The sequence below is a fragment of the Amborella trichopoda genome, chromosome 13, assembly GCF_054954075.1.
Source record: "Amborella trichopoda isolate Santa Cruz 75 chromosome 13, AtrichopodaSantaCruz75HAP2 v2.0, whole genome shotgun sequence".
NCBI classification, from domain to species: Eukaryota; Viridiplantae; Streptophyta; class Magnoliopsida; order Amborellales; family Amborellaceae; genus Amborella; species Amborella trichopoda.
Window position 1 is genome coordinate 7874414 of NC_142348.1, and position 20897 is coordinate 7895310.

At 35.2% G+C, this 20897-nt stretch overlaps 3 protein-coding genes across 12 annotated transcripts; 1 reads left to right on the plus strand and 2 right to left on the minus strand.

Annotated features, from left to right (window-relative positions):
* Positions 1 to 426: 426 nt before the first annotated feature.
* Positions 427 to 8041, minus strand: LOC18432549 (transmembrane family 220 helix protein). Of its 3 annotated transcripts, XM_088857099.1 has the most exons (5): positions 7822 to 8041; positions 7426 to 7671; positions 3861 to 3916; positions 3405 to 3716; positions 427 to 710 (listed from the first exon to the last, which is right to left on the minus strand). In XM_088857099.1, exons 3-5 carry the CDS (start codon positions 3907 to 3909, stop codon positions 640 to 642), a joined length of 432 nt encoding a protein of 143 aa, XP_088713225.1. In that variant the 5' UTR covers positions 3910 to 3916; positions 7426 to 7671; positions 7822 to 8041; the 3' UTR covers positions 427 to 639. The 3 variants fall into 3 exon arrangements, with proteins under 3 accessions (XP_088713225.1, XP_088713226.1, XP_006842714.1); XM_088857100.1 differs by lacking the exons at positions 7426 to 7671; positions 7822 to 8041 and adding an exon at positions 4391 to 4457; XM_006842651.4 differs by lacking the exons at positions 7426 to 7671; positions 7822 to 8041 and having other exon boundaries at positions 3861 to 6256.
* LOC148778997 (putative pentatricopeptide repeat-containing protein At1g56570) lies at positions 4240 to 7043 on the plus strand. The gene has a single exon (XM_088857092.1). The coding sequence runs from the start codon at positions 4258 to 4260 to the stop codon at positions 6247 to 6249; it is 1992 nt and encodes a 663-aa protein (XP_088713218.1). The 5' UTR covers positions 4240 to 4257; the 3' UTR covers positions 6250 to 7043.
* Positions 8042 to 8717: 676 nt separating the features above from the next.
* LOC18432547 (BRCT domain DNA repair protein) lies at positions 8718 to 18978 on the minus strand. 8 transcript variants are annotated; one of them, XR_016048662.1, is made up of 13 exons: positions 18451 to 18978; positions 18205 to 18330; positions 16444 to 16536; positions 16160 to 16261; positions 15407 to 15672; positions 13430 to 13561; positions 13161 to 13283; positions 12209 to 12302; positions 11925 to 12074; positions 11575 to 11632; positions 10991 to 11229; positions 10232 to 10385; positions 8938 to 9506 (listed from the first exon to the last, which is right to left on the minus strand). XR_016048662.1 is itself a non-coding variant. In XM_088857096.1 (12 exons), exons 4-12 carry the CDS (start codon positions 16517 to 16519, stop codon positions 9288 to 9290), a joined length of 1461 nt encoding a protein of 486 aa, XP_088713222.1. In that variant the 5' UTR covers positions 16520 to 16536; positions 16694 to 16862; positions 18205 to 18330; positions 18451 to 18978; the 3' UTR covers positions 8718 to 9287. The 8 variants fall into 8 exon arrangements, 5 of the variants coding, with proteins under 5 accessions (XP_088713222.1, XP_088713219.1, XP_088713220.1 ...); XR_016048660.1 differs by lacking the exon at positions 12209 to 12302 and having other exon boundaries at positions 8718 to 9506; XR_016048661.1 differs by lacking the exon at positions 11575 to 11632 and having other exon boundaries at positions 8718 to 9506.
* Positions 18979 to 20897: the final 1919 nt, after the last annotated feature.

Consider the following 20897-nt stretch of genomic DNA (forward strand, 5'->3'; position numbering starts at 1 on the left):
TAGTGAAATTTTTTATGTAGGCTCAAATTTGATTGCTTAAAGCCTCCGCTCTATATAAACTTTTCCATTTGCATATTCCTTAAAAACAGTTCTCTATAAGCTATTGTTCCTCTCCAAATAGGCAAATTTCCTTTCCTACTAACTCCTTTGGCAACTAAATTATGTTCTTTATCCCTTCCATATTTCTCCTCCAATATAGTTTGATAATTGTCCATCCTCATTCATACATCTTCACCACCATTTAGTTAGCAACGCACTATTCATCATTTTTAGCATCTTAATACCCATACTTTCCTCCTTGGAAGCGCATACTTTTATTCGAAGCCACCCAGATGAATTTCTTTATTTTTTATTATTTTCTATGTGCCAGCTCGGGTTTCAGATTTATATATGCCTTTAATATAACACCCGTCAAAACCAACCCAATCAAGAAATGGAGATCATTAAATATCACTTCAAAGATTGTTACTTTAAAATCCTTACAGTGATATTGGAACCTTAAGCTTGAGAATTTAACACACGCAAACACATAATCACTTAATTGGTAAGACATTATGAAATTTTGAAAGGATTTTTCACTTGACTAGAAAATATGAAAACTCCATAACACAAGGATTTTAATCGTTTTTAAGGATCAATTCAAATCTCTTTCACCAACAAGAAGAACCCCAAGGAGAGCCCGTAGCTTATGACCACCAGTAAGAGCATCCCTGATGAACAAAAACAAGTAAAGAGTAAATTAAATGAATAGATTTTTTGGGCAGTTAAATTGAATGAATAGATGCCTTGAACAAGAAAAGAAGTCAGTTATAAAACCACAAATTAGTTAATAAACCTGATAATCCAAGGGAAAAAAAAATGCGTAGTATCTTTAAAATGGCTAAATTACCTTAAAAAATCATTAAAGTCGTCAAATCATCACATTTGGTATGATAACAATTACTTTTCAAGTTTCATATCACTAAAATACTCTTCAAAACAATGACCAAATTGCCAGCGTTCGAAATTAAAAACCACGAAGAAGCACAGATACTTTCATAATTTGGCCCAACTTAAAAAGGTCGGGCCAAATAACATAAATACCTTTACCTATCCAAGGTCACTAAAATAAATTAAAGATACACAAGGAAAAAAAAAACAAAAAAGTGAGGTAATTGTTGCTAGTCCTGCTAGGGGCGCACAACTATTATTTTAATCAGACTACTTGATTTGAGAGAAATGATGATAACAACCCTAATTGTTCTTACTTACCTACTCAAAACAAGGGTTTATAATAGAAAAATTGAAACAAGGATTTCTAAATGACAAATAACTAAGTTTTATGCTGTTAACCTTGAACAAATGGGCAAATATCAAAGGAAAAAAGAAAATTGTGTTCCTAAACCTAAATAAGCGTGGGGAGGGTTTGTAAAACCATTGTTTTCTCGTGCCATTTATATACCATTTCTTTTTTCCATTTTGGAAAAAGTAAACCCAAACATATCCTTCATTGGCTCCACATTTGAAAAATACATGCATACCCAAATTTTTGTATTTTTTTTTTTTTTAAAATAACCATGTTGCCTCTATTTTAGATCTTAAAGGTCTCGAATTTAACATTTGTATTAGAAGACTTAGACCTTATACTTCGGATCTTAAAAATCTGAAGTTCTCCAAACTTTGAATTGTGAAAATCTGAAGTTCTTTCTGCATCGAAGGGCTCAAGCTTGCAGGAGACCAAAGAAAACTTCTAGAAAGAACTTGGGAAAAATATGAAGTTTTCTATGCGTCCAGCAAGCCAAGAAGAACTTCCAATTTACATTGTCAAAAAAAAAAAAAATGAAATTTTGAAAATTTGGCGTGGGAGCAGTTTGGGGGAGAAAAAAAACAGGGTATACACATGACATTCAATTTTTCAAGGGATTTTTTATTAACGAAAGTTTAAAGAGATATTTCCATAAATTTCTGAGAAGTAATTTATACATATGTCCTCCCAAAATTTTGTTATTAAAAAAACCCTAATTCTTTACCTTATTACATTCATACCCAATTTTTTTGCTTTTTTTTTTAAATTATAACATTGCCCTAACGCCCTAACTTGAAGGTCTGATGTTTAGCATTTGTAATAAAATAGTTGGACCTCTTCTCGGGTGCTTATAAGGGTTAAAAATATTTAGGATCTTAAACATCCTAAGTTTTCTAAACTTCATATTGTAAAAATCTTAAGTTTTCTATGCATCTAGCAAGCCTCTAAGTTTGAAAATCCAAAGTTCTCAAAACTTCGGATTGTAAAAATATGAAATTTTCTCTATGTCCAACAACCTAGAAAGACTTTAAGATTTTAAAAATCTAAAGTAACGGCAAATAGGGAGGAAAAAAAGAAGAAGAAGAAGAAAAAAGGAATCAACCTAGTACTCAAGTTCTCAGGGAGATTTTTTTATTAACATTAATTTAAAGAGATATTTCTGTAAATTTCTCTTTTAAAAAGATTTAAGTAAGAAAATACATATTCCTGGAAAACCGTAATAAGAGGTATAGGCCAGGGTCAGATGATCAACATACCATTTTTTTTTCCTGGGGTTCTCAATCTTGAGTAGATTAATTTTGAATTTTTTTTGGTAGGTATTGAAATAAAGGTTAAAATAATCACCCTAATATTTAGGAAAAAAAATATAAACACCCCCGATTTGTAGTACACTATAAATCCTGACACCTTTTTCTTTTTTTTAACCCCCGCTAAGTAAAAAAATTGACTTGGTTTAGACAAAAATACCATCTTTAAATTGACTTGGTTTAGACAAAAATACTATTTTTTTAGGTCATATGCTTCCCACTCTCCCTAAGCCAATGAGAATAATTTGTTGAATTGGCGCAACATATGCGGTACAGCTCATTTTGTGTTGTACCATATGTTAGGCCGGTAAAATTTAAATATAAGCCGGTCCAACATATTTTGTATTGGACCGACAATATTTGTAATGTAAAAAGGTAGCCCAACACAAACTGTGTCGAACTAACACTTTTTGTCAAACGTCCATTCCACACATTTTGAGTTGGATTGGTCACGTATTTCTATACTGGAATGACGCATGTTGGGTGTTATATTTTAGAAACATGGGTCAAATGAGAGTATTTTGGCTTAGAAAAGTATTTTTTTAATTGAGAGGTAGTTGCATAAAAAATAATGTTACGGTTAATAGTGTCTTATATCAATGTTCGAGGGAACATACCAAGAAAGTACAGATTAGGGGCATCAATAATTTCCCCAACATTTAAATAATGAAATTAGCACCTTAATTATGCCAAGCGGTGTTAACATAGCGATAATTTCCCCAAGAGGTGTACAAATACATTTTCTTACTCTCTCAATCTTGTTTAGATGAAAAGTTCAAACTTTTCAAAAAAGGAAACATAAGAAAGCTTACCAAGATCAATGGATCTTCCCACTTTCTCTCTCTTGTTTTTTACTGGCTTACAAGAGGCATTCACATGAAGAAACATGGAGACAATCACGAACCCACTTCCCAGCTTTTCTCTCACTACCTTTTTCTCCATGTCCAAAGAGAAAACCTCTAACAAATCATCTGCAAAAGCTTCAACCACAACTTTTACAAACAAAATAATTGCACCCAGTAAACTCACAGGCGCCAAAATGTCACTGGTTCTGCTTCTTCTGCAACTTTTCAAGAGATTCACTAAAGTTGCAAACGTGTAGAGAGAGAACCAGAAATACCAATCTGCATAATGAAACTAAAAGGGATTAATTAAAGACAAAATTCTTATGAATTTCGGAGAATTATCTGAATTTTAACGCAATTTCCATTACAAATTCACTGGTTTGGACCTTTCTTTTATTTATTGTTTTAGAATTCAAATTTTACCTGGGTCATTTAACTGAACTGATGCAGAGTAAGCAAACAGGGCAGCCATCAACAAACTGCAAGAAGAAAAGAGAAGAGAAGGCTTTGATGAGATCCCCATTTTCTTTCTAGGGTTTTCTCTACTGTAAGGTCGAGCGCCTAAATGGTTGAGAGTCAAACTATCAAAGAATTGGTTTTTCTCTGTTTATTAAATTTATAAGTATTTTTAATGTACTTTTATATTATTTGTGATGAATTTCTGAAAGGGAAAGTATATTAAACAACAGTGGTGTATGGTATATGGGTCACAATCAAGACATCTAGCATCCATCCAAATGACAAATGGTGGAGATTAGATGTTGGTAACCATGAAATATCACAAAGCCTAAAAGGAAAAAATGGTTTTCAGCAAGCCGACATGAACCTTTGTGCACCTTCACCACCTTTGTTCAATCACACCTGCAACCCCAAGAACCACCAACCCAAAAACCCTAATTTTAAAATTCACCCAAATTTCTCTCTATTCACGAAATACCCCATTAAAGCACCACCTGACAAATCCCAAGCTTTGAAATGGCCTCTTTCAGTAACAGATGCTATGGGCCTCGCTTCTTCTCTGCGACTATGCACGTCAAAAGGCCTGTACAATCAGGGAAAGGCAACTCATGCTCAAATAATCAAAATTCTCTTGACTCCAAGTAGAAATCTTTTAGAAAAGCTCCTCTTTTTCTATTGTAAAATGGGTTTCCTATCTTATGCACACAAATTGTTTGATGAACTGGCTGATAAGGATTCTAGAGTATGTTCTATACTAATCAGTGGACTAGCTCGACATGGATGCAAGCTCGAGGCGCTTCACCTATTCTCCAACATGTTGGCCTATGGCATAGAAGCCAATAGCTTCTCTCTAGCGCCTGTTTTAATGGCCTGTGTAGCTATCAAAGATTTAAATTATGGCCTTCAGATTCATGGATATGTGATAAAAATGGCTGCAAATTATGATGCTTTTGTGAATAGTGCATTAGTTGTTTTCTATGGGAAATGCGGGTCGTTATCACAGTCTCGAAGAATTTTTGATGACATTTTGGAGAGAGATAGAGTGTCATGGACTGTGATGATAGCATGTTATGCAGAGAGAGCTTATGTGAATGAAGCTTGGGAGCTCATGGTGGAGATGCAATTGCAAGGCGTTGAACCCACCTCCCATACAGTTACAAATATGATAAGATTTGTGTCTATGGAAAAGGGGAGGCAGCTCCATGCATTTGTCATAAAGAGGGGTAAAGGTCTAGATTGTTATGTGGGCAGCTCTCTTGTGAATTTTTATGCCAAATTTGAGCTCTTAAGAGAAGCTCAAAGAGCCTTCGACACAATGCGAGAAAGAGACATAGTAGCATTTAATTGTATGATATCAGTTTATGGAAAGCTTAGGCATGAATCAAGTGCTATAGGATTGTTCAAAGAGATGGGCTATTGGGGTTTGAGACCAAATGAGTCCACATTTGTAGGTATACTCAATACGTGTGTGAACCTAGGTTCAGTGCACTTGGCAGATCAACTCCACACCCAAGTCTTTGTAGGTGGGTTCGGAGGCAATTTGGTCATTCAAACTATCATGATTGATGTGTATGCAAAGTGCGGGAGTGTCGAAAAAGCCTGGATCATATTTAATCGCATGCGTGAGAGGAACATAGTGACCTGGAATACTATGATTGGAGCATATGGCAAGCATGGTCACGGCAACAAAGCCTTAACTTTGTTCGCGAAAATGAGGAGAGAAAATGTGGCCCCCGACCATATTACATTTATTTTACTTCTCTCTGCTTGTAGTCATTCTGGCTTGGTAGAAGTAGGGAGGGGTTTGTTCCATTTAATGAAAGAGGCCTATGGCTTGACACCAGGTAATGAGCATTATTGTTGTATGGTTGATCTATTGGGTCGAGCAGGAAAGCTAGACGAGGCTTTGGAGATGGTTGCGACCATACATGGTGAGATAGGGGCTTCAGTTTGGGGTGCTCTTCTTGGAGCTTGTGCAATGCAAGGTGATGACATGTTTGGAGAGATAGCAGCTCAACATCTTTTCGAATTGGAGCCAGAGTGCTCAGCCTCTTATGTATTGCTGTCGAAGATCTTTGTTATGCGTGGACGATGGGATGATGCAGTGGCTATGAGGAAGAAGATGAATTGTCAAGGAATCAGGAAAGAAGCAGGGTGTAGCTGGATTGAGATTGAGAGCGAGATCCATGAATTTGTGGCAGGGGATAGGTCACATCCAAGAATAACTGAGATCAAGTCCCTCTTGAAGGGACTCGATTCAAGACTTAGGAGCTTCATTCAAGAGGAGCACAAGAGCATAAAGGTTGAAAATTTCAAATCAAAATCACTTGGACTGTTGGCGCACTTGGAGTAGGAGTGCCACTCTAAAGGGACATCTAGTTTACAAGCTACAATGGTCTAAAAAGAATGGGGCACAGATGGTTGTAAGAGATGGCTAGCAAGTTGCTCTGTGGGGTGGGATCATTGTTGAATCTTGCTCTCTGTATCGATAAGCTTAATAAAAGCTTGTGGGATCCAATAGCAAAATGAAAAGAGCTTACCAGCTTTTGCTGGAAAGATTATGTTTTTCAAGCCCACTCTAGACTACCTGTTACATAGTCCATGCCCTTGTATCAGTTGCCTACAAGTGTTGCCAGGAAGTTTGAAAGCATGCAGAGTGAGTTACTTTAGAAGCTAGCGGTGTGAAAGGAAAATTCCACAAGTGAAATGGGTGAAAATATGTGCACCGAAGAGGCAACATAATTTGGTGATTGGAAGATTAAATAAGGGACATAAGTGTTTTTGGGAAAATGATATTGAAGATTTTGGGAGAAAATTAAGCTGTTTCACTTGAGGATATTGGAGAAACATACAATGCGATGAGTTTGGAAGGGACATCCGGGCCCTCTGTAGGATTTGTATTTAATAGTAGAGTTGGATGGAAGGTCAGTTGGGGGTGATTGGTTTCAGCATGGGATTGTAGTGAAGTTTTAGTGGTCTAGTGTACAGATAGGTTATTTGGCTCTTATTTCCCTTGGCATGTGAGTTCTTTTTCTCCTCTTCTGCTTTGTTACTATGAGACTTCTTGTTTACATTCTGGATGTTGAGCATTATTTTAGCCCCTTTTTAGGGTTTTGTATAGAGCACCGTGTATGTGGTCTGCCTAAATTCTTGTACTTTGTTTACTCTTTTTCTTAATGCAACATTCAACATATTCCAAAAAACAGAAAAACATTTAAACTTTGGTCATGGCAAAAAGCATTAAGAGTAGTGATCACATTGTCACACGGGGTATTGGTGGAGGCTTACGAGGCTGGCCTTCAATTTAAGGCAAGTCTCCAACTGTTAATTTAAGAAGGAGTGTGTAGTTCAAATTCTTGGTTCCTCAAGTTTGGGGAACCTAAATATTACAAGTTTGTTGCTTTATTGGTTGTTGGAAACTTGGGAAGATCTTTCTAGCCCAAGAGTAGAACTGGGAACAGTCTTAAGTAAGTTTTCCATTTACATCCTTCTATCATGCTCTGACCAGTTACTAGCATTGGATGTGTACCTGAGACTCAAGAAATGGTTTGGGCATTGAAGTTATGCTGAGCTTTTGACCTTGGGCTGATTGGCCCATCCGTCATTTGTGGCATCAGAGATCCAGCTATCATATTTCTTGTGACGTGGAGAGGAGAACGATGATCACATCATCCACTATAAGTTTCTAAGATCAATATGAAAGATTCTGGACCATCCTTATGGTCTCTTTATAGTAAAATAGGTGATGCTGAGACGTTGACTCCGCCTTCGAAATCTGCAACATGAAGATCATGGAAATTTTTTGAGACTGATTTCTTTCATGCCATTGTGAGGTGGGGTTTGAGTTCAGGGGCATTTTGTAAGGACCGAGTTCAATGGGATTAGTATTAGAGGAATTTAATTGGTATTGCTTGAGCATACATACCATACATTGAGATGGATCATAACGTTACCCGCAAGCAGTACACTCTTGTGAAGTTCACTCCCCTGTATATAGCTTCCAAGAATCAACGGTTCTTAGTTAGAAAGCTCATTCTCTTGAATCCCAGTTTTCAGTCTGAGTAATAGAATTAGCAGGGCATCCATATGTGAACAGTGAGCAAAGGGATTGCAAGGAACCCCAGATAATGACATCCGTGGTACCTCTACATTTTGAAAAAATACCAAGGATGTTAAAATGGTCAGGAGTCACCCTGCAACTGAAGGAATATCTGATAAAAAATCACTGTATTTGTTACATTTCACTGAAACAATGCTTTACCTCTGAAGCAATTTGTTATAAATGGGTGTAGCTGTTGAACTATGTTGCATGACAACTCAGGCCATTCTTTTTTGATAAATAGAAGTAAGATGTATCTGAACTCAATCATTGTGGCTTAACTATATCAATGGCTACATTCAATGAGAAGCAGATAAAGTTATATTTAATCCATTGTGACTCACAAGCTGTAAAACAACCAATAGATAAAGGTGCGGTTTGTATAGAGCCTAGGCTCTAAACAATCAAATTAGAGCCTACCTTCAAATAGTGTCGAGAAATGTGGTTTTAATATTGGAAATCTTTGTGCAAGCCTTGAAATATATTTTCATCTTTATTTATAAATTTTAAAACTTCAAAAGTAGTGTAGATCGACAGATCTATGAAAACTTGAAATTCTTGGAATTGACGGTCAAAAAATGCGTTACAAAATACACTATTTCCAAAAATTGAAATCCATTTTTTTTCTCATGTCCATGCATCGTGATGTCGAGATGATCAATTTGAGGATATTTGGGAATCAAAACAACGTCTTCTAGTGAAATTTTTGAGATAGACTCTAATTTGATTGTTTAGAGCCTCGGCTCTATGTAAGCTTTTCCCATAAATAAAATACACAATCTAGACACTATTTTTGCATATTACAATATCAAGTTATCTCACACCAAATTCAGCTCCCTTTCTCCCTTTATGTTTTCTTGATGGGTAAAAGTCACAATAATTACATAGAACTGTTAAATCTCTTAGGTTTCTCTAGCAGAGATCTCAAACTCCAAATAATTATTTTTCTTTTCTTGTGAGCTCCACTACGTAATTAATGATACAGTTAACAATAATCTGGATAGGAGTAAATATATTATAACCCATGGGACTACAGCAAGCCATAGTCACTTTCGTCATCACTGTTCAACGTAATGGACGATGGTAAAGAGAGACATGGACCCACCACTTGGACCTCCCTAATAGATGGCGATACAGGAAGAGCACAGGACCCACCACTGAAGTCATATCCCTTTCTTGTGAATCACCATTCATCATTTCATAAGATGGTAATCTTGCCCATTTGACTAAGAATATAGTCTAGCTCCATGAGGTTCGCGTCTTTTTTATTTTGGTCGTGTTTTCTGAAACGTTCATGCTCCTATCTGCAATTCATATACATGGTTTCCAGTTTCTCCACTAACACGTTTGAGCAATTCAAAGCTCCTTCGGCTCCCAAGAAAATCTATCCTTTTGAAGGGCACGACACCTTCTTCTATTGATTCTTTGCTGGCATAGATGGACCTTAGCCTATCGGCATGCCTTGAATCAGTGTGAATTGCAACGTCTATTTCATCTTCCGACATGTTTTCCTGCAAATGATAAGAGAGAGAGAGAGAGAGAGAGAGAGAGAGGAGAGTGTGAGTTTCAAAATGATTGAACTTTCATGTTTGTAGAGCTGACTTTTCAAAACTAGAAGAAAACCGACCAGTGGGAAAAGCAAATTTCTAACGGTAGAAGAGCAAGAGCAGGGTTTCAGATTGGAAAAGTTCCTCCCATTTTTCTAAAAATGAAAAGATATACTAATGAACAAATGCTCATTTACAATCTTGCCAACACAAACCGTGAATTCTTAGTTTAGGATTCAAGGTGGCTGGTACGAATACCAAGTTTAAAAGGTGAAGGTTAGAATTATCTTCTGGATGGCACAGAATCAGGATGAACTTATGGGTACTCTTTGAAAGTTGAATATATTTAAAGGATAACTATAGATGACATATATACTAGACATGGTACAATACTCAACACTATGTGCGTATGCAGGATTCAATGAGAAGGCCATTTAATTAGTCAATCAGAAGGCAAGCACCACCTGCAATGGCTAATGAATTTTAAAATTCATTAGCAACCAACTTGGTCTCCAGGAAAAGAGAAAGTATAAAGATGAATTATGTTCTTAACCGAGCAACTTAGAAGCCATCAAAAAGCCAAAATAAAATGCTGATGCTGCTCAAAACTTATATTCCATTATAATACAGGCATCTGCATTGAACCAAACAGTCCGATTTCAAGGATATTAGGTTTCATAACTTCATACCTGGTAAAATGCATATATGTGATCCAAAATCCTTAAGCGAGAGAACCCTCCTGCACAGAAGAATGTTCTTGCAGATGGCCCCATTTCGCCAAATCGGTCCACAGGGAACAATATGGTAAGGAATGCACCCTTAAATATGACCTCTCTCTTCTCACTGCATTTAACATCATATAACGGAGAGGAAGCAGGGAATTAATTTCCAGAAAAAAAATCCCAAACTTACTTAAGCAAACTAGATATCCACAACCTCGCACTTTACCCATATATCCACCAAAATTTTGGAAACAGATTCTGATGTCCACCTAATCAAAGATTGGCCAGAACTAAGAAATAGACTTTTTATTTTTTAATTTTTTCCATAAACACATCTTTTACCAGAATTTTCACCAAATATGGGAGAAACTCAATCTTCTTTCCACCTAACCATATTTAGTCAAAACAAAAAAATAATATAATTGCCATTTTTTCTTTCCGAATGGGATTTCTTCTGATTTTTAAATCCAAAGCTCTGCTGATTTAATGTTGGTGGACAAATTTTAACTGAAACAATGTCCAAATTTGATGTTTCAAATTCATCTTAGGCCAAAATCACTCTGAAATATGGAAACACAAATACTAAATTTGAACAGCTGATTATTCAACAAAAATATGAACTTCATATGTCACACACGGCTTAAGATGGAGTCCTCAATTGAACCCAAAATAGGTGTATCCGATTACCTCTCCCTAAGAGACCTACAAAACAACAAAAGAATATACCTTTCCCTTAGAGGTCGGGAAATATTATCATCTCCCGATGCTTCTGACTCCCTTCCATCTCCATGAGCATCGAAGAAGAGAGAAGCATGGTCAACTGCATCTTCTGTTCCAGTCTCAAATAATGGGCTTGCAGAAGTGTCCATAAAGATTCGAGCAGTTAATGATGGCTCTGAAATGGACCAACAAATGGAATCCAGAAGGGTGCTAGGAGTTAATGGACGTATTACTGCTTCAGCAGACTGCAACCCAAAGAAGAGAATTAATACACGTCTCGGGGAAATCCGAAGAGATGTTCCTCCAAGAAGAAAATATTTATTTAAGAATTGAGGCAATTAGTTAGTTTCCTTTCATTCATCATAAATAGTTATTTTGAATAAAGTTTACATATCCACAAACAAAAGAGAAATAGGCCAAGCAGATTGCATCTTAAAAGGCATAAAGGAGTGAAATTTAAACCTTTCCAGAAATTACATTCACAAAAGACCCAGCACAAGTCACTGTAATAAGATTGATAGATTACTCAGACAAACAAATATAGTGCATAGAGAACAATATCCGAAATGGGGAAAATATCAACGTGGTACCTTGAACACCGGCACAGGTAATGTCTGTGGTCCACAAACTTGAGACATCAAGACAAACCTGGACCCGTCATTTATTTCTTAATGACTATTTTAACCTTATCCAGTGTTTAAATATCAGACAGTGACAGCAAAAAGGATGCATAATCGAGGTTTAATTGATCATTTAAAAAAATAAAAAAATTGAAAGGTCTAAGGACTGCCCCCAATTTAGAGTTTCTGGACCACTTGCATGATCTATACAGGTAATCTGAGAACTGCCTTTCAGTTACCAATATAAGGGAAAACTCAAAACAATAAAAAAAAAGAATAAAGAATAAAGGCTCAAACTCAAAAATGTCACTGTCACTGACTTGTATCCGGTGACCACGCCTATTTCTAACACCAGTCTTGGCCTGTTCAATCATTTTCTGCCTCTTTCCAATATGCTCCGGTAACTTTTTTTCCGTCAAAGGCTCCATGGAAAGTGGGGTATTTCGAATGGAACCATGACCTTTCGCATCCTGAAAAGAGTTCAAAGCAGAAAAATGATGATTAGATAACAGATGATGAAACACAGGGATGCCTCGTATAACAACTAGTCAATAATTCCATCTAAAGAATTTAGTACTGGAAAAAGTTTACATAAGGTTGCAACCTTAAATTGTAGACAAAAGGCACGCCTCAAAAATCCACAGAAAAAGGTTGTTTTAATGGTGAAAACGGCTCTAACTGATCATCTCGACCTCGAGCTGTAAGGATGCAGGGGGGAAAAAAAAGGATTTTAAGGTACCAAAATGGTACATCTTGTAATACATTATCTAGACCGTCCATTCTCAAGATTTCATGTGCTCGTAGATCTGTTTGATCTGTACCATTTTTTGAGTTTTAAATTTCATAATTAGATGTAAAGTAGTTTTTCAGGTCATCATTGAAATTTCCGACACTAAAATTACATCTTTCATTGAGCTTTGGAGGAGCGCCTTAATTGGATTGTTTAAGGTTGACACCTTATACAAACCACACCTGTTAGCATTTCACAAGAAGTAAAAGGTGAGGCTAACTAAAGAAATTCTAATTTTATCATGAGTAAACTTTATTTACATATATTCTTTTTAAGGATAGTATCAAGGGCTTAGAAAGCTTTTGTGCAAAAGGTAATTCCTGCCAAAGAGTTAATCAACAAAGCTAAGCATGGAACAAATATTTAACATGGGGAAAGTCTGTATAATTAAACAGACTAGAAAATTGTAGCCACTAGGGATCGTTCATCAATGAAATTATGGATAGTGATGGAGAGAGTGAAACTGACCAGAACAAGATATCATCACCATGGAGGGTCTCTCGCTCTCTCTGCCCCCCACCCCGACCCACCGCCCCACCCAACCCCCAAAAAAAAAAAGCAAAAAAAAAGAAAAAAACCAAAATTGTGTTCCATCATTTCATACATTGATTGCCTCAATTCAGTATGATTTGGTTCTCCAATAGTTTATTCGATTAGAGTGTAAATATTGTTATTCTCTTTTCAGAAAGAAATTTTACCAAAGGACCTCAAAATGATTGCATTGGCAAAACACTTTGAAAACAGTTTGAGTAGGATAGAGAAAGACCTGCATTGGAGGATCAATGTGGGCATTATCAAGGATCACAGTGACCTGCCTAGCTAGGTCAGCAGAGAAATGAACAAGCCTTTGTAGACACTTCTCCTTTGTTGATTTCAATATCCAGAGTGGCTGGTTCAAGCATTAGTGAGATTTCAAATCAGAAGAGTTCACAACAGAATTCTAGAAACTTGAAAGGGAAATAATACATTAGAGGAAAAGGGCTGCAATGATCACCCCTCTTTAATATTGAATTTATTGCATTAGACCACACTTACAGTAACAAGATGGTTAGCACAGCCAATATATCTCCGCAATAAATTCCCTTCACAAACTACATGAGTAGCACTGCAACCGATAAACCACTTGTCTATAAAAATAGCACCTTCTTTAGCCCCTGCTTCGACAATCTACAGCAAAATTGCACAAAGCTCTAAAGTGTGTCAAATAGTGGCATCAAGTTGCAAAATCAAACATCAATGCTAAATGGGTAGAAAAGAGCTCTGAAACTCTTTTAATGAAAAAATTTGAAAAGAAAAAACTCACATGGTGAAAAACATGTAATTATCCTCGAGGAGAAAGAGCCAGCAACCATATTTAAGATAATTTTGAGTTACAATGTAATCCAAATAAATACGGAAAAACCACTGACCATTGGCCATCATTTCCATTAAAATGATGGACAGTGGAAGGAGAGTCATACCCACCATCAAGGATTCTCTCTCCCGAAACCATCCAGCTTCAATGGATTGCGATGACCACCCAATGAGACTTTGGTTTCTCCAAGATCCATTTGATTATAGCATACTTTCTCCAAGATACCAGCATCAACATGAGTCACTCACAGAATATTACTTTTCAACAAGATTTTTTTTTCCTTTTTTTTTGTCGGGGTGAGGCGGGGGGTATCATTTTCCAACATGTTACATATGACTAGATGGTGTACATAGTCGTCTTCCAGAACATGGATGCATGAAATAGAATAGTTCCTTATTATCTCAAAAGAAGAAAGACACTAAGCTAGCATACTTCACAACAGATATCAGATGTCAAACAGACTGACAGTTAAAGCAGATTGTGAGTACCCAATCAGAATTTTTCAGTTTTATAATAGTAAGATTGCAGAACCTGATGCGAGACTCCAAACAGGAAAAGACTGCAGAGAATACAAACTAATGCATAATATTGTGCTAAGTAGAATAAAAAATGAAGATTTCTGAATTCATAAAAATTAATCTGCTTTCTGATGTAGACAAACGTGAAGTATCAAAACCACAAAATAAAATTAAGTAACATTTGTTATCTTGGATATTCGTATATTCAATACATGTCTAAATAGTGCTTTCATTTTCCATATTTGATTTCTTGAGAATAACTACATCACATGAAAGCCCATACACAAAAAAAGCATTGGGAAACTTCTGTAAATACAAGGTTAATAATGTTATCGATAGCTCCAGGCTAGTCTTGTGCATTTTGATACAATATGGATGAATGTAGCAATCAAACCCAATATGGATGCGGCCCTTAAGCAATCATAATTTTCTGGGCCTTAGCATGATGGCCTAAGAAGCCCATTAATAGCCACTCCATTGTGGTCGGTAAGGAGACTGACAGACAAATCTAACATAAAATATATGAGGAGAATGATGATTCAGTCTGATGGCTTCCCAAAAGACCAGACTTGGAAAAATGATATAACCACTCGTAATTGAAAAGCTAAAACCTTGCTTGTCATGCCACGCAATAACTTCATTTTGTTGAAGAAGAACCAACTTTGAGAACATATAAGGTTTCATATAGAATAAATGGCAGAGCCTGGTAGCAAAATAAGGGACTCTGCCCATTTTAATATGCTATATCTATAGAAAACCATTAAGAGGATTCGAGCCTTCCTAGAATATCAATAGGGTAACAATTGACTGCGATTAACCCTCCAATGGACAAGTGCAATCTTTTAGGAAGATTATAATATCGTAAGGGCGACAATAGCATGAAATAGTCTCTGCAACTAAAATCTAGCTTTCAAGGTCAATCAGTTAGTTGAATGAACTGTCCACAACTTAAATATCAAACCCAAGATAGATCAGAAACACCACACCTTAGAAATTGCAATGACTGCTTTACCACAGAAACTAACAGACCCCAATAGAATTTTGCAGTTATAACCTCTGAAAATTCAAATCTAGAATTAATTTTTTTAAAAAAAATCATAGCTATTAAACAGTCGGGTGCATAATGACACTGCTGCTCACCTTTTGATGCAATTCAGGTGAAATATCTGGATCAATATATATGCATTGCCCGGCAAGAATAGAAGAACCACTTTTGCAATGTTCCTTCCCAGGAAAAAGAAGCTGGGTTTCTGAAATGGTACTAGATGATATCATGCCCTCATATACAATATTGGGGAGACAAGACTTATCTGTGTCTCCAATTGAAACAAGCCGACTCAACTCCCCAGCTAGAAAACCGGATTGTACTACGGTTCTCACATTGTAATGTGATTCACTCATCCTCCCTGCAATAATCAAGTAAAAGGCACTAAAGATATAAAACAACCATTTTCCATAATTGTTTGTGCTTTCAATAGATAACAAATGTGTAATAAGCCAATACCTTGTCATTAAGTCACCGAAGAGTATAAAGGAGTAAAACTTTAGCAAACAAGCTAACAAAATCAAATGCGCATTGCATTACCTTAAACCCATCATTCTCCAAGGTGATAAGAATATAATTATAATTGAATATTTGTTTTCAAGAAAATCATAATATAACCTTTTTGTTTTATAAAGAAAATCACCACGGAATCTTACTATCTGAGTCTGTCCCATCAAAAAGAAAAGATCGAAAATTCTATATTGAGTGCAACTAGAAATTTGCAGCAACCAATGTAATGAAAAAAAGGGAGAAAAAAAACAAAAAAAGAAAGAGAGAGAGAGAGAGAGAGAGGCACACAAGCCATTCTCTAGGTTAGGGGGGATATATATCGAGCAGATAGTACTCACTGTTCTGCCTGACACTATCAATGAACCAGCTGAGAGTTACAACAGAGAGACCATTCCTGATACCGTGCTTCAGTGCATGCTCAAATTTTCGGCCACAAAAGCTGTAACCAATGTTAAAGAATATGTGCATAGTCCAACATAACTTCCCAACCAAAATGGTAAGCAAAACAACCAAATGACTTATGTGCATCCAAACATGTGTGTATGTATATATGTGTGTGTATATCTGTATGTTTGCATGCATGCATGTCACAAAAATCTGTCCCATAAAAATTAATAGGATATCTGGACCACTAAATGAGTGCATTGAGGATGCAAATTCGCACTATACTCTCCACCCAATTTGTCCGTGGCAGCCATGACTTGCTTTCTGGCCTCTGTCATATAATAACCACACAAAAGAATAAATAAATGTAGTTTTTAGTTAGCCATTAAGGGGAAAGTGTAATAATAAATAATTAGGTTAATAGTCAAGTAGTAAAATTCCACATGAGAAGATACAATGGAATGGTAAAAGTGGGAGAAAACACAGACAATTTACTCATGAAACATGAAAACCGTTTTCTTCTTTTATGGGGAGCACTTGGAAATGACTTCTACACAGCAGTTTTATCAATTGGGATGACGATGATCAGAGCACCATTGACTAATCATCTAATGAGCATGAAATGGTACAATAGCAAGAATCATCTATCCCCAAAGGCTGATGCACATGCAACAAAAATAACATAAAATGAATCTCTTTACAGGCGACAAACGTCAGAACTAAATGTATTCAGGAACTTGATACAGATGTTATAAGCTCAAACAAGGTTGATAGTTCAAAAATCTAAATCATGACTTAGAGAATGTGAGGAGAACTTAACATGGAGTTTGCTGTACAACTATAAGGGCACAGCTATTTGGAGCTTAAAAGTTAAATTAACATATACAGCTACGGACTTAACAGAGTACTAAGAAATTGAAATAATAGACAATAACTGCATAAAAAAATTGACAAAAAAATTTATTATTTCCATTTAGTGACAAATGGATTCAAGAAATAACAACAAGAAACAAAATGCAAGGGACTGAGCGGATCCATTAGTTTTATCAAGTATACACCGTAAAAAATCACCAAATATAAGTACTAAGCAAACAGAACCCAAACTAAACAAAATATAAATAATAAAAGACAAGGGAAAATCCAGTGCACCCTCTCATAGATGTTCATAGAATGAAAAAATTCAAGTAATGAAACTTACAAATAGAGAAAAACAGTATATATAAAGTACATATTAGCACAAGGCAAATTGCTCTTTTTTTAAATTGTTCATCTAGTGTTTTTAAGACCACATATCAAGAAATACTGGAACCTAGACAATAGTCCCCATAAGCACCGAAAGAATCATAAGAATATCAATGACAACGTAAAAAATAAAGTGTCCAATTTTCCACACAAGAAAAAAGAAGATAATCCATAACTCCCAAAGGACAATAATAGAGCACCAAAAATACTTAAAAAAAATCAAAAATATTAATGCAAAACCCAATTTGTATACCATAAAAGGAGATAACTCTTAGATAATTTATTACAAGGGTAATTGACGGTGAAGTAAAAGTGAAAAAATGAAAAAGTACCATATCAATATTTAGTGCTAAATATCCATTTCCTCGTCAAATAACAGAAAATTAAGGAGAAAGAAAAGATGAAATATTTAAAAAGGTAATATCAGAATATCAGAAAGTAAGTAACAATTTTGCTGTTTCCCTTAGAAAAATTATGTATAGAGAACCTCATGACGTTTTAGAGAGAGAGAGAGTGAGAGAAAAAACATAAAATTCAAATTGTGAGCGAAAAATCAAACGCCAAAATATGGATTTTGAACTTCTTTTAAGCTTTTAATAACAATAAAACCACATTTTTATCACGATAAAGTTAAAAACAAAAACAATTCGCGAACCCAGTGGAAGTTTACCCAACAAATTTGCCATACAAAACTACATTCATACAAACTACCTAACCCATTAAATTCAAATTCTCAGTTTTAAACGACTATGCATACCTTTAGAGAGACCAGTAACACATATAACCAGACCGGAAAAAGGTCCACTATGGCTCGAATCAAGACTCTTAGTTCCGGACCTTGGAGACAAAGCCATCACCCTCTTGCAGCTCATCGACGAAGACTCTAATTCATCATCAAAACCAGTATAACAACATGAGAACCAGCCTAACAAAACCTAACTCCCATCAAAACCAATCTTTCAAATCTAATTCCATTCAGAACCAATCTGAGAAACCCGAGTACCTCATCAAAGAAACCCTTATTCGTTGTATACTTCTCTACCGATTCTTATACCATTCCAAGGCAACATTTCAAACGAATTCCGTTCAAATGCTTAACTATCCTTCCAAAGCAATGAGGAAATCAATGAACCCCTTTAAAGACACAGTCTTTAATTATGAAATGGAAAGAAATCGAGCAGATAAAAGTAGGCGGAGGTAGCGGAAGAGAGCATTGACCATTAGTCTTAATTTAATGTTTTCTTCACGATCTCAGCAGTCCTTCCAAGCAGAAAGCTGAAGTTTTTTTTTTCAAATATTTTAGAGCGAGAGACAGAGAAGAGAAGAGAGAGAGAGAAGGAGCTTTGGACGCGTGTTTCAGAGAGAATGGAAATCAAAGTTGCAGTGAAAGAATGGAAATCGAAGTTGCAGAGAGAGAGAGGGGAAGGGCGGTTTATTGCAAAAGGAGACTACCGTTGCTGAAATGTCCTTGGAGTATGAAAGAATTTCTCGTGATACCCTTCAAAATTGAATGTATTAACAAGTCATTAATTGTGGGGTGCAGTTTCAATACGGTTGCAACCTTAAACAATCCAATTAAGGCGCACCTCCAAATTTTATTGTAACATGTAATTTTGGTGTAAAAAATTTTTAAAATTTTTTAAAAATATATTTTTATATCTAATTATAAAATTTTAAATTTTAAATTTCAAATTGATAAAATCATATAGATGTATAAACATACGAAAATCTTGAAAATAGAGAGTCTAGATAATGTAATGCAAGATGCATTATTTTTGGGAGTCAAAATCTTTTTTTTTACACATTCATACATCTCGATGTCGAGATCATCAATTAGAGGGTCTATCAACGTTAAAACAACCTTTTTCGATGGATTTTTGAAGTGCATATGTAAGTTTACATTTTAAGGTTGCGACCTTATATAAACTTTTCCCTTAATTTATGTATTTTATTGATTTGATATACAAAAATCATATAAAAATACCTTCGTACTCCTTATTTTTTTGTTTTCATATCTCAATAGACCAAAAGATTTAAAATATATCTCCTAACCCCTTCACTAATTTTATCCATTTTTAACTATTTTTTTACGCCTAACAAATATGAAAAAGACATGCTCATTCTAACTTTTCATCTCTTTACGTGATATATTCTCCCAAATTTCTCTCTCTTTAACTCTTTCTAACGGGAGAGAGAGAGTGAGAGAGACATTGGAGGAGAGAGAGTGAGAAAATAGGTAGAGAGATTTAGGGAAAAATAACATGAAGATAGAGAAAAAATATTGTTTAAAAATGATATGTTTTTTTTATATTTGTTTGGGGCAATAAAATAGGTTTAAAAATGATAAAGTTAGCTTAAGAAGTTAAAAGATATAAAACTTAAAAAAAATTTAACCTAAGATATGTTTTGAAACCTAAAGTCTATTGAAATATAAAACTTAAAAATAAAAGATATAAAGATATTTTCTCTATTTTGAATAGGATTTTCTTGGTACGACTCACCAAATGCATTTGTTATAAATTTATATCTGAGCACAAGTATAACCTACCCAAATGCTTCCAATTGTTGCAATTCTATGGTCTTTGAGAAGGAACCACAAAACAATAAAAAGAATAGTTCTTGAAAGATATAGGGACATTTGAAATTGTTAGAATTGATTTGATATACAAAAATCATACAAAAATCATACAAAAACCACAAAACAATAAATAGAGACATTTGAAATTACCAAAACATAACAATTCTCAAGGGAGTATGGGAGAGTAATTTTGTGAAGACCACCTACCTGCATGTTTGGTTTTTGTTTTGTTGGTCCTTTTATTCATCTTTGCCCACCAATTTTGTACAAAGGAGTTTTATGCGTGCTGGCATATACCACTATTGTAAAGCCTGTAAAGCTCCTAAAAAGCATCTTTTATTAGGAACTTTTTGAGGTTTCTACTTTTCTTTCGTAAAAATGGAATTGTACTAGACCATTTATCTTGTCACAAACATCTTTTGTTGGGAGATGTTAAATCATTTATCTTGTCACGAGCATCTTTTGTTGGCAGATATAAAAAAATACTTTTAACACTTTAAGCTAGATTAATAACACACATTTAATGATCATTGTAAGTTTTTATATTGAGATCATCGTCATTATAACTTCTTTTTTTTTTTTTAATTAATTGGGTTCGGGCTACACGAATCCTGATCCGTCATTCTGCACTATTACAAGTCATCCCTCAGTGAAACTATAAGTTCCTATATCTTTTCGAATTACTTCTAATCACGTCTTTTTAAGCATATTTCATTGTCTTTTAAATCCTTCCACTCGAACTAACTTACAACTCTTAACATACAAAAAAAATTGAAACCATTATAATTTAGATAAAAAATTTAAACACATTGTCCAAGTGAAAGCACTTGTGATGATGTGTTCAGTTTTTTTTGTCTATATTGTAATGGTTT